This window comes from Catharus ustulatus, chromosome 8, assembly GCF_009819885.2.
Source record: "Catharus ustulatus isolate bCatUst1 chromosome 8, bCatUst1.pri.v2, whole genome shotgun sequence".
NCBI lineage: Eukaryota > Metazoa > Chordata > Aves > Passeriformes > Turdidae > Catharus > Catharus ustulatus.
The window spans coordinates 13,295,830-13,312,994 of NC_046228.1; the positions used below are offsets into that span (position 1 = coordinate 13,295,830).

At 39.7% G+C, this 17,165-nt stretch overlaps 1 protein-coding gene across 7 annotated transcripts in view; it reads left to right on the plus strand.

Annotated features, from left to right (window-relative positions):
- BTRC (beta-transducin repeat containing E3 ubiquitin protein ligase) overlaps positions 1-17,165 on the plus strand; it is a 112,438-nt gene that overhangs the window by 54,628 nt on the left and 40,645 nt on the right. For all 7 annotated transcript variants that reach the window (XM_033065607.1, XM_033065610.1, XM_033065611.1 and 4 more), the window contains one exon: positions 5,804-5,893. In XM_033065607.1, the coding sequence (XP_032921498.1) occupies positions 5,804-5,893 (90 nt within the window). The remainder of the gene's footprint in view (positions 1-5,803; positions 5,894-17,165) is intronic.

Below are 17,165 nucleotides of genomic sequence, written 5' to 3' on the forward strand. Positions count from 1 at the left end.
AGGTGTAATTGCAATATGACAAACTGTGCTTTAGGGAAAATCGTGTAAATGATCTAGTTTTTTTGTTTGGCTAGTCTTTATTTTGTCTTCTCACTTTCTGTGGAGACTATCCTTCCCAAGGCTGGGCTAGGGATAACAAAAATTTCATCTTAAGAAAATAGTCGAGGCGGATCCTGGGTAATGTCTTACAGCTTGACTTAATTCCAGTCTTCTTTTTAATTACCTGTTTATAAAAACGTTTTTAAATTTGTTGAGATTACTTAATTCTTTCAGAAGAAGCACCTCATTTGAAATAAATAAATAAATTGCATTTATTTTAAATAGTCCATGTGAAAGACCTTTAAAGGGTAATTAATGCATGTCTCCTAAGACTCTAAATAAGCTGGAAGCGATCTTTCCAAATCTGCTGGAGTGATTTGTTTATATAACTTCCCACTTCTGCTGAATTCTTCTGAGTCTAATAACTTTTTTTTCTAACCGTTTGGCAATTTGTGCTTAGCTACAAAAGCCCTTGTTCAAAAAGAACACTTTAATAATCTTTTCCCTGAAAATGACTTGAAGGGAGGGTATGGGTTTTGTCTTTTTGCTGTGTTTTTATTAGTGTTATCTTTCTCTGATAAATCATGTAATTACTAACTATTGGGGGGGGCAATCTTATTGAACTCCTGGGTTGCAGCTTCTATTAAAAAGTGGAGCTTTGTTCAGGGACTGGGGATTCTTGGAATGAATGGCCACAGAAATGGATTTCAGTTGGCAGAAAAGCAGCACACACATGGAGTTCTGCCTGAGGTTCAAGGCTTCAGGCTGGTGCTCAGTGTTCATCCAGAGCTGCACAGACAAGAGTAGAAATGTTTATGTGTTTGTGTCGAAGAGCAGGATCATACTTTCTTTAAAAAGAAAAATGTAACCAAAGACACTTACGGAATGAGATCAGATACAGCTCTATCTTTAGTGAACTATAGTCTAGTGCCTCTGTGGCATTTTAAACCTTTGGCTGAGAGTGAATACAGCTTTGTGGTTCCCCTGCTTCTGACATGATTTGGTGCTCCCATATATTTGTAGGTTTCTTTTTTTCTTTGATTAGAGCTTGTTTGGCTATAGGGCTGCTTAACACTCTTCTCAAACGGCTTTTGCAAGGTTAAAGGAATGCAGCTTGGTAACAAGTTTGTGTCATTTTAAATATATACCTCCCAGTAAATAAGGAGGAGTCTTGCAATCAATCCCTTTTAGTGTGTTATATGTTTCACCTGACAACTAAACCCTCTATTGATTAACCATTACTTTGTTAGATAATCTTGTGTCATTGAAGCCACTGTAAAAATTAAACTCTTTAAAATGTTTTACCCTAGCAGCAGTGCGAAAATTGAAAACTTGTTCAGAATTACAGCCAGCTTCCACAAAGAGGGTAGTTTTCAACAAACTGGTTTATGTTTGCATGCTTTATATGCAATATAAAAACATATTAAAGCACTCCAACGCAAAGCTATCTGCCTGTAGCGTTGAACCAGGCTACCATTTCAAAATACTTTCCCTTGATGAAGAAACCTCTTATTTTGATGAAAGGTGAGGAGAAACTTGAACAGTTTTGGTGCAGATTAGATGAGATATGTAAAAGGGTCAAGCTTTAAAGGCGAACTTGAGAAAATCCTTTTCTAAGGCTTAGTTTTGGCTTTGATTTTCCTGCTTTTCTTCTAGGTAAGTCAGTGTTCCCATGGGCATTGGAACAAATGGAAGGAGGTACTCTTTATGTTGCAGTGTAGCATTTGATACCATCAAATGTTTCACCTTAACATGAAGGGCTCTGCATTATTACTTGATGATACGACATTAATTCTGCTTTCATTCACTGGACCTATTCACAGTAACTAGTAGTGTATGAACAACATGAGATGAAACCAAATCTCCATGTCCAGCAGCCCTTTTGTATCTCTCAGTAGTCAGTAACTGCTGCCTTTGAAAAAGCATTTGGAGAATACCAAATAGTACTGCCTTGACAATATATTCTCAAAGCTTCTGATGACCTGGCCTCATGAGCCAGATGCAGCTTCTTTGTAAATTGGCAGTACATTTCAGTTGAGACCTATCAAGTAGAGTGACATTACCTCTTTTTCCCTTGGACTTTAAGGGAAAACTAGGTTTTCTGTGTTTTGCTTTCAACCCTTTAAAACATATTATAGAATATGCATGTGAATCTTCTTTGCCCTCTTTATTCATCCCACAAGACTAGTAAGGCATTCTTCTGTGAGAATGTGAAAATAAGAACTTTGTAACTTTGCAAAGACAGTAATGTATGTCAAACTGAAGAGTACTTTATGTTTTATTCTCAAATATGCATCCTGATGTGTTGCATCCACTATATATAGTCTTTTTAATTTTCTCTTTTTCCCGTAACTTCTACTGAGAAACAAAGAGCTGCTGAAGGACTAAATGGTTGTCTGGTAATTTGGCACATACATAAATCCTTATGTAATAAAATTACTGTGTAAAAGTTGACTCAGAGTAAAATCATGTTCTTCTCACTTTCTGTGGTTGAAAAGGTTGAGAAGGAGGAGTTCCTGGCATGTTGTCAGAGGGCAGAGAAGTATATTGATAGCGTGAGAATGCCCAGGTCAATCAGAGCCAGAGTCAGCTCATCCACTGCCTGCTCCAGCACTGTCAGTGGAAGGTACTGTTGGATGAAACCAAAGAAGTCTGGCCTCTCTTGGTGCTCTATTTCCCTCCTGTTCCTGCAGCATCTACTACTGTTGCACTAAGGATGTCTGGAGGATATCTGTGCTGAGTATCCTGTGGAGCTGCTGTCCATGTTTAGTCCCTTTTTCCACTTCTGATGGTGTTTCTCTGCACAAAGCACCAGAAGTTCACTGCCAGCTGTGTGAAGAAGTATTTCATTTTATCTTCTTTAAATTTATGCTGTACTAGTTCCGTCAAATGTCAGCAGTCGTGGTATAGTGGGACTTGATGAATAAGTTATGCTGGAAGTTCACTTGGTGCTGTTTTCGCTGAGATGTGATGTGTGGGTTGTTAATTAAACAATACACTGGAATAATTATTTGTATTTGCATTCTGACATGCATGTAACTTTTGAATAGTGCATAGTGAGCTTCTTTCATTCTCAGAAAATGCTGACATCCTTAGGTTTAGCATTTAGTATTTTACGTTTTGTATTTGGATTGTCTACTCTTTCCCATTTGTAAATGTGGAGAAAGCCTGTTGTAAGCCCAGCTTTTAAACAGCTGGCCTGCAGCCAAGGTTTGTGCATACCTGTCTTGGGAGGAAAAAGACTGACAAGATTGGAGTACATGGTTCGGTTCACAGAGCCACAGACTTCCTTGTTCCTTTCAGTAAATGTTTTTGTGGCTGAGCTTTTGATCTGCAAAGTGGAGTTAGTAGTAGCTTTCCTCAAGTCAGGGGTCCTCATAAAATTTAGCATTAGTATGTAGAGACAAGTTGTGCAGAAATACTGCATATGGAATTTTAGGAATTAAATTGCAAGTTAAAAAAACCACAGATTTACAATAAATGGGTTAAATTACACAAATGTAAAAACTGAACAAAGAATCTTACCAATGCTTCATGGCTTTTCACCTTCACAATCTGGTTGAGTTTAATACCATGCCTGTAAAATGAAGTTTGCATGGTATTGTCTGATTATCAGTGCAAAACAGATGGTATCAACTTTTTGTCTATAAGTTGGGATGCTGTATCTAAGCCCCAATTTGTAGTAGTTTATACCATTCTGATCTTCCTTCTGAGGAGAATGTTTTATGCGTACCAGGGTGATGGTTTTATGATGTTGGCAAGTATTTGCAAGAGGCAATCAGACTTCTGTTTGCTTGGCCTAATCCAGTTTGAATCTGAGTCTCTCCTGCTGAAAGATGTGCTTTGTTCATCACTACAGCACCTTGAAAGAATTCACGTGTTAGAATTTTTCAGTTTTTCCGTCTGTGCCTAGAGTCAGAAATTGCTTTCTGGCTGCTAGTCAAAGCAGATTTCAGTGTTGTGACATGTAAGGAGAACTGCTGGAGCCAGAATATTCTGCATTCCTGTCTGTTACTGGTTGTGTTGTGGTTAGAGAGCTCACTGAGAAATAAAACATGAACCACTAAAGCAATGGAGAAGATAGGGCTTCTGTGATCTCTTGTTTCTGTTTTGTGGTGAATTTCAAAGGGGCTCTGTAAATAGGTAAGGTGCAAAGGACTGTGATTTCCTTAATTTCTCCAAGAGTGTTTGTATTATGCTGGTCCAGTACAGATCCACCTAAGCCAGTACACTGATTTCCCATGGTGTGCAGTAAGGAATGTTTCATGAGGATCATAAGAACTTAGGTGAATGTTACAAACTGATTGGGAGCACTGGCTTTGTGGACACATCTCCTATCGTTCAGCATAAACCCCTTTTAATCTCTTTGCATTCTTGCCTCTGACATCCTTTGCCATGTGCTTCTCTGCCAGTTTTTGTGTTGCTGCTGACAACATTTTGCACAGGGTCAGGCCTCTGGCAGAAGGGCAGGAGAGGGAGATGGTTTTTTGGTGCTTGGCACTGAGGGAATCTGGCTCTGGTGATGGAGCTTTGGGGCAGAGGGGGAAGTTTAGGAGCCCTTAACGTGCCAGTGTTCTCCACAGGTTTTGTAACCTGTAGCAGGTTTGGGGTTAAAGTGATTTTAAGTCAAGCAAATGGAAATAGTAGAAAGCCCTGAAAAAAACATCTCCAGAGACTGCCAGTGGGTATTACAGGGAGAGAACTGTCAGGCAGCTCACTACACGTCCTTGTGCATCCTCCCATTAAGGCAGCCTTAAAAATATAATGAATGTTAGTGTGCTGCTTTACTTAGTGCTCTTGAAAATCTTTGTAACAAGTTTAATTTCATTATCTTTCAGCATCTTTTTTGGATTTTCCCCACACAGCTATTTGAGGTGGCAACTTCTTCTCTGTGGTCCACTTTCTGCTCTTGAAACAAACCAAGCTGATGCTTTTGAGCTGCCACTTTTGCATGGGAGCATTTTCTGTAAATAGTGGCAGGTGTATTAATTCCATACTGAAGCTCTTAGATGTAAAGGTGCTGGGGGTGAAGAGGAGAGGCTCTATTGGAAGCTCCTGAGTTCTTCAGGAACTTCATATTAGTTCTTCATATTAGTTTAAACAGCCAAGTCAACCAAATTATAATTTTAAGCCCACTTTGTAAGTATTGTTCATACACTTCTCTCAAAAGGGAGAGGGACTATGGGTGATGTGTTCTGCAAACACTCTGAAGTCTGCAGCCCCAACTGGGGGTCATTTGGGCAGGACAGCATTAATGAAAAAAGACATGCTACTTTAAAAAAATTTTAAAAACTTTACATAACTGAGAAGATTAAATACAGCAATGAAATATGGTCTGCATTTACTCCCTTCTGATTATAACCTTTGTGTCCCATGTATTTTACATTTCATATTTTGATAAAGTCGGATGTTTATTCACATTTAACATACTCTCTAGCAATCACCTTGCTTTAGTTGTTCCATTATGCAGAATTTTGTGAAAGAATGAAAACTGAGATGGGATTTTTTTCCATTTTCAAAGGAATAGAGAAGAAAAATCTTTGTATTTCTGTACTGTAAAATTGTACATAGCTTCTTGGAGGACATGCATGCCCTGAACATAGACTTTTACTACAAACTAGTTTATTTTGGTTTGAAACATTTACATCTTAGAAAAAGGAAATGTAGTAGAGTAGTACAGTTAGTGTAGGTTCCTGTGCCAAAAATGTGGTGCCTGAAAGAAAATTGTGTTCTTCTATTCATAACCATTTTAATCTTTCTGCAGACCTACAACAGCTGTGCCAGACTGTGCTTAAACCAGGAAACAGTATGTCTAGGAAGCACTGCTATGAAGACTGAAAATTGTGTGGCCAAAGTAAGTAAGAGAACGGCTTTGGTTTTGAGGGATTTTTTGCAAATTGTTCATTGTTAGTCAATGAAAAGTTCTCATTAAATATTAAAGTTAGGAAAAAATATTTAAACAAAGAGCAAGTATTTTGGGTAGGCTTTTCTATCCTTCAGTGGAGAGATTTTAGACTTGCTGTTTTTTCTCTGCTGGAAATGATTGCTTCAGTCCTGAGCTATGTAGGATTGAAGGGTTCATTCTGCTATACAAGTAATAGGCTTTTCCAGTGGGATGACCTATGCCAGCCATGTAATTAGTTGTGGCAACTTCAAATGATAAATGTCCAGATACATATTAGAAATACTGCATGAGAGCTCTTTCTATCATGGTTCCCTTTCTTAGCTACCAGAAGGGAGGTTCAAAAAGACTTTTCAATTAAAATGCAGTGAACACTGTACTTAAAGGAAAGGGACAAGGGAGATATTACAGTCAGAATGGTAAGAAAATGAATTTATTAGCCTGTCACGGAAAAGTAATTTTTTGATAACTGAGGTAGATGTGATTGGAAAAGATGAGGGGCCATTAGCCACCCTCTTTTCTTAGAAATCAGCATAACTAGAGTAAAACAATGTACAGCTTGGTTTGCTTGTGAATGGAGGACATTTGAACCATGATGATGCGTGGAAAGGCTGCATGAAGGATGCGTTTAGCCTTGTGTAAGCTTTGTATTTCCACTGAAAGAAAGTTTCGAATGGGCATGCAGGACAGATCAGTGCATGCAGCCATCTGTTACTGAAACCAGCTGGCATTTTGTTGCTCCTCTGTCACCACAAATCCAACCACTCAAAAGCCTGTTTTCTCTTTCAGTTATTTTTCCTTGATCTTCTTGAAGTCCATTTCTTTCATACTTTGATTGGTTGTTAAAGGTACCTTGTCCCTTCAGGGGCCACGTTTGTATTGACCTTTAAGATCATTTCCCAGCTAAATCTTTGCTGGGGTTTTGCTGGTGAAATTTGGATGTACCATTACTTTTGACTCTTGTCAGGGAATTGGCTACCATAGAAGTTTGTAATGGTCCTTGCACGTGGCTTAGCCCTCATAAACTGTCCTTGACATGCCAGTTACTTTCCACTGGACAGGCACTTCTGAGAGAAGCTACTGGTTTTGGTACAAAGTCCTGGTATAAAGTTTAATACCACCACTTCTTAATATGACTGGTCTTGCACACTGCTTCCTAGGGTGCTTTATGATCCAGACTAGGTGAACCTCTTTAGCCATTCCACCCCATCTGCTCTACAGTGTCCTGTTTGACTTGATTGCCTCACTAAGGAGCAAGGGTGGGCAAGAAGTACACCTAATTTAAGGGGTGCCTCTTTTAAAAAAAACCACATACTTGAACAAGTTTATGTCCTAACTAATAAGCTCTCCAAAAGTTATGTTTTCAGCAGGTTTGTGGTGAGGGGTGTGGGTAGGGCTCAAGGCAGGAACAGCAAGACTTGTTTCATGCTGTTGAGGATGAATTTGAGACATCATCCTGGAGATACAAAAGTGCATGTTTTTGTAGTATTGTGTCTCTGTATGCTGTAGGGCGATATATGTGTGTATATACTTTTGGACAGTCTGCCATCATATGTATGTATGGAAAACCATATATAATGAACACATATATATATGTATATATGAAATATGTATTTCTCTAAAAAAACGTAAAGACTTTTCTGGGGATATAATTCCTCTAGTACTAGCTTTCCTGGCTGTTGTACTCCTTTCCTTTGCCTTCCTATCTACAAGCCAAATTAAATCAGTTCTAAGAAAGCCTGTCTTTCAAATTCCAGAAGTGTCAAAGCATTTATAAATCCAGCTATCTAAATGCAGATGGTTCAGTGATGGCACGGGCAAATGGCACAACTGTTAAATGTCCCCTAGGTGAAGGGCTTAAATGGGATTTTGGGAGTCCAGAGGCCTTCTCCTACCACATGCACACAGCATGTTTTATCCTCCATGATTGATATATTTTATTGCCTTGAACTTTAAAATGTTTTGTCAGGAAGGTGAGGTGCTGCAGTTTTCATTATCTGCAGTCCTTTTCCAAACTTATTGTAGGAGGTTCTTTTTTTTTTAACTTGGTGTGAAACAGAAAGGGTTACTTTGGAAATCATGATATACTTTTTCTGATTCTGCAGTGCAGTATTAGCTCTGACTGGGAGCCACTGTCTGCATTATCACCTGCTTGTCAGATGTGTCAGTCAGTCTGCAAGAGACAATGGTTTGTCTGAAATTTCTGATTTTGCACCTACTTGCAGAAAACATAAGTGTGCTCTGTTAAGACTGTATTAATGGTGTTTACTGATAGTGTGCCTGACATTTCTAAAAGTTTGTTCAAAGTATCAAATTTAGTTACCCTCGAGGCCACACGTATCAGTACTGAGGTATCTTCTCTCAGACTGGAGCACTGTCCATTTGTTAAACTCTTTTGTGAATGAGTGCTTCTGTACGGGACATCCGGTGTAAACTACCAACCTAACAACTGGCATTCTTCCTAAAATACAGGGAGGGAAAAACAGGAACATATATTCAGGTGTGGAAAGCAGCATAGGGCCACAGCATTTTGATCAATCAAGGAAGTTTGTTAGTAAACCTTGTCTGTCTGGTTTTGTGTACAGTGTCATGCTGCCTCTGCAGCCAGGTGCTCAGAGCCTTTTGCAAACCTATGAATTAACTAGTTTTATTCAGACATTTAAAAATAAAGCTAAAATATAATATTCTTATGAATCTTTGTGTCTTTTTCTTAGCCCTACTTTTCTGGTATTTGTCCTCTGAAACTTGGGTAAAAGCAAATAAGGAGCATTAGAAATTATTTCAAGTGTGTGCATGTTTTGACTGAAGAGCCAGGATCTTAATTAAAAATTTTACATTGTGATGCACAGATTTCACATATGTGATCTGTAACATCATTTCTCTCCCATGTGCCAGAGTTTTTCTATTATTTTTTGTCATCTTTTTGCCCATTGCCAAGTCTGATGTATATTCAAGCTAGTATCTTTTAAAAGGAAATGCAATCTGTGTGTTTTACATGTGTGTGTACACACAGAGCCACATATAAAAAAACTCCTTCTTTTTGTTTCCTTAGAAACCAAAAAATTTCTGCAAGAGGGTTTCTTTTAATGATAGTACCGCTGTGCAACCACAAGTGGACATCTTCCTCAGGAATTGGTGCTAGGTGCTTAAATAAGGTAGAAATGTAGCATGGACCTGGGCTCCAAGGACAGGGTGTTTGATTTTAATGAGGCTTATTGAAATCTGGCCAAATGAGCATCTGTTCCTATTGTTTGTTCCATATTTTGTAAGCCAGTATCTTCAGGCAGATAATGGTGTTGGTGTGTGCTTCATCCTCAATTAGAGAGGGACATAGTTAAAAGTCCCCTGGCATCTGGTATGTCACTAGGATTTTTTGATGCTCCTGGGTGTGCAAACAAGTTTCTCTTGTGCTCTGTACACAGGAAATCTTTCTGTGGTGACCTTCACACTTTATGTTTGATGTGTGGTGAGGGATGCTCTGGTATGTCTCTAGTCTCTTTTGCTGAGTCTGCTTGGATGGATTATATACAGTCCTGTTTTCAAACAGAGATCTTTCCTTTTCACCCTTTCATTATGTGGTGTGTTAGGTCTGAGTTTTGCTGTTTGCTTCGAGTTTGTTATATTTTGCATTTTCCTGGATCCTGGAAATACCCTTTTGATTCCAAGTGCTCTTTTCTTTCCCAACAAGAGATTGGTGTATAGCTATTCTCAGAGTTCTGCAGTCAATACTTGTTTCCTCAATTCATTAGATAGGGCTTACTGTTTATTAACTCCTGCAGTTGGTTCCAGTTCATCTGTATCTCCTGTACAAAGAAGTGTTCTCAGTTTCGTTTTGCACATTGGATTCTCTCCTGCTTGTGCCAGAGACGGGTACCCTATGGCATCCCTGGAAGAGGCAGCACTGATGAGACACCTTCAAAATGGCATGCAGCATCCCCAGGTTTCTCCTTAGTTCTGAACTCAGCAGCAGCAGTTGGCAGAGGTTCTCTGCCTCTACCTTGATCTAAATAAAACTGGAAGAAGAAAAATATAGTCACTCACATCACCCTTGAAAAATCAGACTTCTGTTTCAGACCACTGCTTGCTACTCTCATTTGATAACTGGTCTTGCTTTTTAAGATCCTGGCAAACTAAGGGAATTCTCAGGGTCTTTTGAGTATTTTCCATCTTTTAGGGAATCTTTGCTGTTCATCATACTTCTAAAGGTGGGATGGAGTTCAGTTGTGCTCAGTTCTGGGAACACAGAACAGGCCTTGGCGCTTCCAGCATGTTATGTGAAATTTCCTTTCAAAGATGCATCTTATTATTTAGCTATAGCTACACATTTTACACTCAGGGGTGATTCAGCTAAAGCAAGGAGTGGTGGAAATAGCTGGTAATTGAAATCTTCTTTCCTTTGTCAGTTCTTTCTGCATCACTACTTTCAAATTTTTAGAACAAACATAGTCTGCACAATAAAAACATTAAGTCTGGAATTTTTATATGATTTTAAAGGAGAAGCCACTAGCACTCTTTAATAAAGAAGCATTTAGGGTTCCAGGCTGGATGTTCCAGTTGGCAGTAGGACAAATTGATCTGAAGATGTCCCTCTTGTACTCTCAAGTCCCTTTATGTCACAGATTGATGGCTCTTTTTTTCCAGAGAGTGTGTCTGCATTTACTTTGCATGAACAGCACAACCAGCTCAGAGTTCTGCTGTGATGTACCACTGAGTCAGTATATCTTCAGATAATGCATAGTTTTCTAGTGCTTTTGAAGCCTTTCCAGTCCCTGAGGTTGAAATTAGAGCAATTTAACCATGAACACGTATTTGACTAGCAGCATTCAGTTTCCTGATATTTGTTCCACTGTTTTAATAAGAAAGTAGTGTTAGTTTGATTTTTAGTATTAAGCTTCTGTTTAATGATGCAGAGGGACTGTCAGTGGACATGCTTCCAGACCCAAATCCCTCAATAAAGTATCCTCTACTGTCGTGGATATACCTTTCTCTGGGAGGGACAGCAGATTTTGAGGTTGTTGCAAACTCGATAAACACTGCTTCAGTCACTGGCTGATAGAGATGTAAGCATGTCATTTTGCCCTTCTGTTGGAGGTGTTCTCTCTGTAATAAGAGGATTGTGTGAATGGCAGACATTGCAGGGACATTACTGGGAGTACTTAACATACAAAAGGTGCTTTTAAAGTGAATTCTCACACAGCAAAAGTAGAAAATGCCATCAGAGGTTTATCTAAAAGCTTTGACCTAATGATGATGTTCCTGTCACAAATATGACTACTTTTATCTTCATTGCTAGTTTGTCTACTTTTTCTTAGGTCAAGACAATCTTTATGCTTTAGCTTCATCTTGGTCTAATAGCCTCTTTGCAAATGACGGAGAAAGAAATGTGATATTCCTGCTCCCCCACTCCACCCCACCATACACATTCTCCAGATTTTGATAGACTTGTTTTATTTATTTCCAAAATTATATCCGCAGGAAACAAGCTGTTTAAATTCAGATTATGCTGAAGCAAAATGGTCCTGGTATGAGAAGCAACGTGCTGTTTTATGAGCGCAGAGTCCCTTTTCTCATAACTGATTGATAGTAAATATTTTCCTGAAGAATTATTGCCAACCATGAACAGTGCAACTGTTTCACTTTTTTTTTCTGTGCTACTTGCTGTACCAGCCATTGTCTGTAATTAAGATCTACAATTCACAATGCAGACGTTTGCACTTCCTCTGGGTCTGAGCTATTTATAAGGCATTTCAGCTGTTCAGAGTTTCTTTTGAGTGTTAAACTATGTGTAAACAGGCTTCTTTAGTCTTCAGTTACGAAAACATTGTGGAGTGGTTGTCATTTCTGCTGCTCTTACCACCCAAAATGACTTTGCATGTCAATGAAACCACAAATTAAAAAAGAATTACACTTGGGGTTTTTTTTAATGCAACAGAGACTTTGAAGAAATAGCAATATAAAAGCTAACTCATACATTGCTTTGTAGCTCAGTGTCTCTTAAGCATATTATGGAGATCAGTTCTCCAAGCTCTGCAGTAGGAATGGTCAGACATCGTAGATAGGCAAAATCTTTATATGAAGAATCATTTTCAAAGTTTGGTCAACTCGAAGGAGATATTTCTACTTTATGGATCCCATGGTTTGGCATCTTGATAAAGCAAGTAGCAATTTATTTCAGATTGAATTCAGTAAATACTGGAAGGTCTCCCCACAAGTGTTAGAAACTTCATCTCATGTTTGAGTGGTTTCAAGAAAGAGTTTTCTTGTGGTGATGACAGTCAAGCTGGAGCAGGCTGCTTGTGGAGGCTCTGCAGCCCCCATTCGTGGAGGTTTTCAAGACCAGGCTAAATGAAGTCATGAGCTACCTGATCTGACCTCATAATGCACTCTGCTTTGAGCAGGAGGCTGAGCTGGAGGTCTCTTCCACAGCCGTCTTCTGAATGAAATCATCATGGAATCCTCTCAGTGTACAGTGAAGATATAATAGAAGTCTTTTAAAATTTAGAACCTGACCTAGCATCCTTAGTCAAAATTCCCCTGTGAGAATATATTGTGTTTAGTATCACGTGCCGTAGTTCCTTGCTGTGTGTTTACTGATTTGGTGATGGATACTATGCATAAAGAATTGCAGCCTTGAGGTCTTCATTCAAGATCCATCACATTAAGCTTGTAAGGAGTGTTTACCAGGATAAGTGTTACAACCAAACTGGTCTTGCATTTACAAAGCACTTTAAGATCCTTTGTGCTCAAAGTGTGAAACAGTTTGGAATCCAAAGCCATCGGTGGCTTTGGCAATAAATGGTGCCAGACATGAAGGGAAGCATTGCTTTTTAAAAAGTCACCTGCAGTGAGAGCACCCTCAGATGCTGTGGAGTTCATGATATTAGATGTATTTTTAGTATTTTTCAAATACAAGAATTGAAAAAGTTGTTTGAAAATACGTCCAATTCTTGTGCCCTAGCTTATGGTATGAAGTGCTGTAATAACAGTTTCCTAGTGTAGCCCACTGCAGGGAAGCCACTGATGTGGCCAAGTATCACATTTGAGAAGGCAGAGTGAGTTCTGAGCTCAGCCTACAAGAGAGCACCCAAAGGCGAGGCTATTTTGCAGCCTGGGGGAGGTTGAGGAGGGATGGGCTCCAGCAGGTTCGCAGAGGGGAGCGGGCAGGGAGGGGAGCAGCGAGCAGCGGTTCATGGCCAGGCGCGCACTGCAGCACTGCCCACTGGTGCATGCCGGATCACCCGCACGCAGAGATCACATGGCTCCTCCAAAAGTCAAACGATCAATTCGCCTCGTTTTGGCTCTGTACTTAATGCACAAACAGTGCGATCTGCAGGGCTGTAATTGCATTGTTAGGGCCAAGGAACAAGCCTGTGCCTTTTCAGCAGACAGCTGGCAGGGAAAGAGGCATGTTGTTAGGAAAGAGAGAGGCAAGGCAAATAAAATTACTGCTAACGCTCAGAGATCGGCAGGAGTCCTACTTGCCTAATCTTACCGGTGGGAGCAAGCGGCTGTTGTAATCCAATTATAGCAGCATAAGCAATTTGTTAGACACTCCGCATAATGTAACAATTTCCCAATAAACTCTGACTTGTAATAACGTCGGCAAGAGCCCACATAAATCTGCCCGAATGGTGGGGGCTGGAGTGTTCGGCTGGGGGCTTGTAATTTGTGCCATCAGCACGTTTTGTGGAGTGTGGTGTGGTGCAGTCTTTCAGTGCAGGAATTTTAAGAGGAAAAGCATGGCACGCCCCTCCAAGAGAACACCATTAGTGAGGGTCAAAAGAGATACCAAACAAAGCTGGGAGGTGGCTTTTCTGGGAGGGAGGAAAAACCAAACCCCGAATGCAAAGCTCTAGCTGAAGAGGATTTAAAAATATTAAAAAGCAGTAATGAAAATTGTAACATTTTAAATTACATCAGAGGGAGGAGGGGGAACTAGAATTACATCTGGTTTGGAGGCAGAGGGAGGAGAATACCCTTCTTTATATTTAAGCCATTTAAATATTAAAAAAGAAGCTCAAGTCTTGAAAGGGATGCTCTGTGCTTACAAGACAGCAGAACCACAGATCCTGTCCCAAGCAATTCATAATCTACAAAGGAAAAAATTAAAGCTTTTCTACTATCCAGTTACTCTCCCGTTGTCTTTTTTGCAGCTCCTAGCTGGCTTCATGCATATTGGCACAGCATCTTGATGATGCGTCTGAGAGATAAAACGTAGGTCTAGAACCATTCACTTTGAGCGTACCCCAGTGAATTGAACTTTTTTGGCACAATGATGAATGTCCCCTCTGGTTCATGCAGATCTACAGAAAGAACTAATCTAATTTAGATATTATTTAAAAGTAAAATCAGTCTGCAGTGCTCTGCCTGTCATTCTTGGAGTACACTGCCAGTTAGAGCATCGTAGACACCAGTTAAGGGTTTATGTTTAGAAAGATTTAAGGTATCATGTTTCCGTTAATCCTGTTATTTAGCATTTCCCTTTGCTAAGATGCAGATAGGCAGCAGGCAAAATAAGGTAGGTCCCTTTATATACAACATAGAAACAGTCAGAGGTCCAGAATTTTCAGCATTTTCTAAACACTACTGTGGTGTAAAAATGTCTGACTTCATACTGCTAACAATACTTTATTCATTTCTTAGCTCTGGGATCCTATGAGGCTTTAGTGTGGAGTGACATTTCTGATCCTGTTCCCAAGTTGTGGCAGCATCCTGCCTTTACCTAGGGTAAAAAGTAATTCCTGGCCATACAAAACAGCCTTTCTCTTATTTGGACCTTCTGCTCTCAGACCCTGTGTTTTGATGCTGGGCTATGCAGATTCTTTTGCTTAGCCAAACAAACCCAAACAGAAAATCAAACCCAATACTAAATCACTGACCTTGTACATACAGCTCCTACAATCATGCCTGGACCATGCCTGCCTTTATGGTAGTACTGTATTTTGTGTAGTTATGGGTTGTATTTGCATATTCACCTGCCATGCTAGTCCTGAGATGATTTTTATTTAAACTGTAGAAGAGTAGCTGAGACGTGCACGCAGGCTGCCATGCGGATAATGCTGCATATTTTGCCCTTCTTTATGTGGAAGTCAAGCTTCCATTGTTCTTAATCTTTGTTGTCTGCCAGCGTATCAAAATAACAGGCTGAGACAGCAAGCATTTCCGAAACTATCCTAATAAATATTTTCTTGCTACTTAAGTGCACCTTAAGCAGTGTGTTTAAAGAGGACAGGTATTATCTTAGTTTACCGAAGCTGAATCAATAAACTGCAGTGCTTCTAATAAAGCCACTCAGTGTCTGGGTTTAACTAATGGCTGATTTTCACGGCTTTGACAGTGAGCTGTGTGCGTTATTTTCTCCTGATATTGTAAAAATAATGAGAGCAAATTAGAACAATCAGTTTACCCCGATAGCTGCTGATTGGAGGTGATGGGCAATATGGCAGCGGGTAATCCATCTTCGGGCTCCTGTCACATTAACTTCAGCAGTGTGGAAAAGATCAGGCGGAGCGAGTGGGAATCCTGCCCAATCAGAAAGCTGAAATTAATGAGAAGAGCATTGTTCTGTGATCAACCTTTTAATTAGCAAGAGTGGAGATGGAGGGAGTGATGAAGCTGGCAGCACAGCTGCACAATGTTGGGCATGTTTTCGGTGAGGGGGAGGAAAAACATGGGTTTTAAATTACCCCTTCTGTGCTCCCTGTACACCGGCAGTGTGTCTTCATTCTAACCCCCTTAAAAGATCTTAATAAACAGCCACATCCAGGTTAATATTGCAAACGTGGCTGTTACTAATGAGTAGTTTCAAAGTAGGTCGTTTCGGGGGTCATTTAGGAAAATGTTGATCACTGTTTACAAAAAAGAGAGTGAGAGAGACAGTTTGCGGTTTGGTGCTAAAGTTTCACTGCATCAAGGAAAGAAGAGGAGGGAGATGGATAAAATTAGAGTAAGGGACTGCTTGTTTTAATACTCCTCTCCTTATTTAGTATATGTTTGAAATAAGATTCCTCAGCATATATTTGAAACAAGACTCCTCAGTTAAAAATACTGTGTGTGCCATGTGGCTTTCAGCAGCAAAAAAAGAGGAGACATCAAGTACTGCATTGATTTCCTAATGCTCCTTTTTTGTTGTTTTTTTCCCAATGTGTTTTTTTGCCCCAATATTTTTTGTTTATTCATTTAACAACAAGAAATTTTAATTAAAAACATTTGACTGCTGAAATTGCTAAGATTGACTTGATTTTTTTTTTTTTCCTGGTGGTTTCGGAAAATCACAGTTTTGTCAAGTACATTCTAAAAACAGACACTGGAGTTAATGGCTGTCAGTTCTGCATACCAGTCTTAGGAAAATCTTTATTTTTATAAAGGGAGAAAAATTATTGGGGGGCAGGGGGGGAAGTGATGTTACAGAGCAATTTCTGGAAAGGAAAATACGAAATGTTAGAAAATAATTTTTGTAGCGGGAACACTGCTACTTCTGATTACCATGGTTCCTTTTCTTCCTTCCTTGCTCTCTGTATTGTTGTTTTCAGGCAATCCTTTTCTCTTTCCCTGTAATTCCCAAAGAAGTTGTAGTGGTCGAAGAGTGAAGCTTTGTCACTCTGGGCACAGCAGCTGTGCTACTTTACTTTCATTTTTCCAATCAGGGCATAGGCTCTCTTTACTTTTAGGTATTCCACTTTCTGCTGCTGAAAAGCGAATAAACTGTTATCAGTTTGCAAGAGAAGGCAAAAGTCAGCGCCCTGCACCCAGCAAGCCGTGCAGGCTGTTGGTGTGAGCTCCGTGGTGCCTGCTGTAGGTGGGCAGCAGTGTGCTGGGAGGAACCCAGCTGTGGCTCAGGTTGGCTCATTTGGGGTTTGGTTCCAGGCAGATCTCACCTGCTTTGCTTACTGTAGTGTTTGGAGCGTTCTTCGTTTTGTGAGAGTGATGTAATCTCTTTCCTTCTCACGCCTCTTTAAAAAATGAGAGCTTTGTGTGAGTTTGGTACTATCCACATAGTTTTTATAAGGCTGAAAGACACTGTGTCTCGCCAAAGAAGTTAACCTGGTAAAACAGACTTTTTGTACTATGTAACCAGTTACATTTCTAATATAATAATGAGTGGGGCTTGCAGTTCTGCTTGTAAAGATTATCTTAATTTTTTCATCTGTAAGAAACAGTTCCAATTTTTATAACTTTGTCACTATTTAACCCTTCAAAGTAGCATTTTATTTCAGCCTCCCAC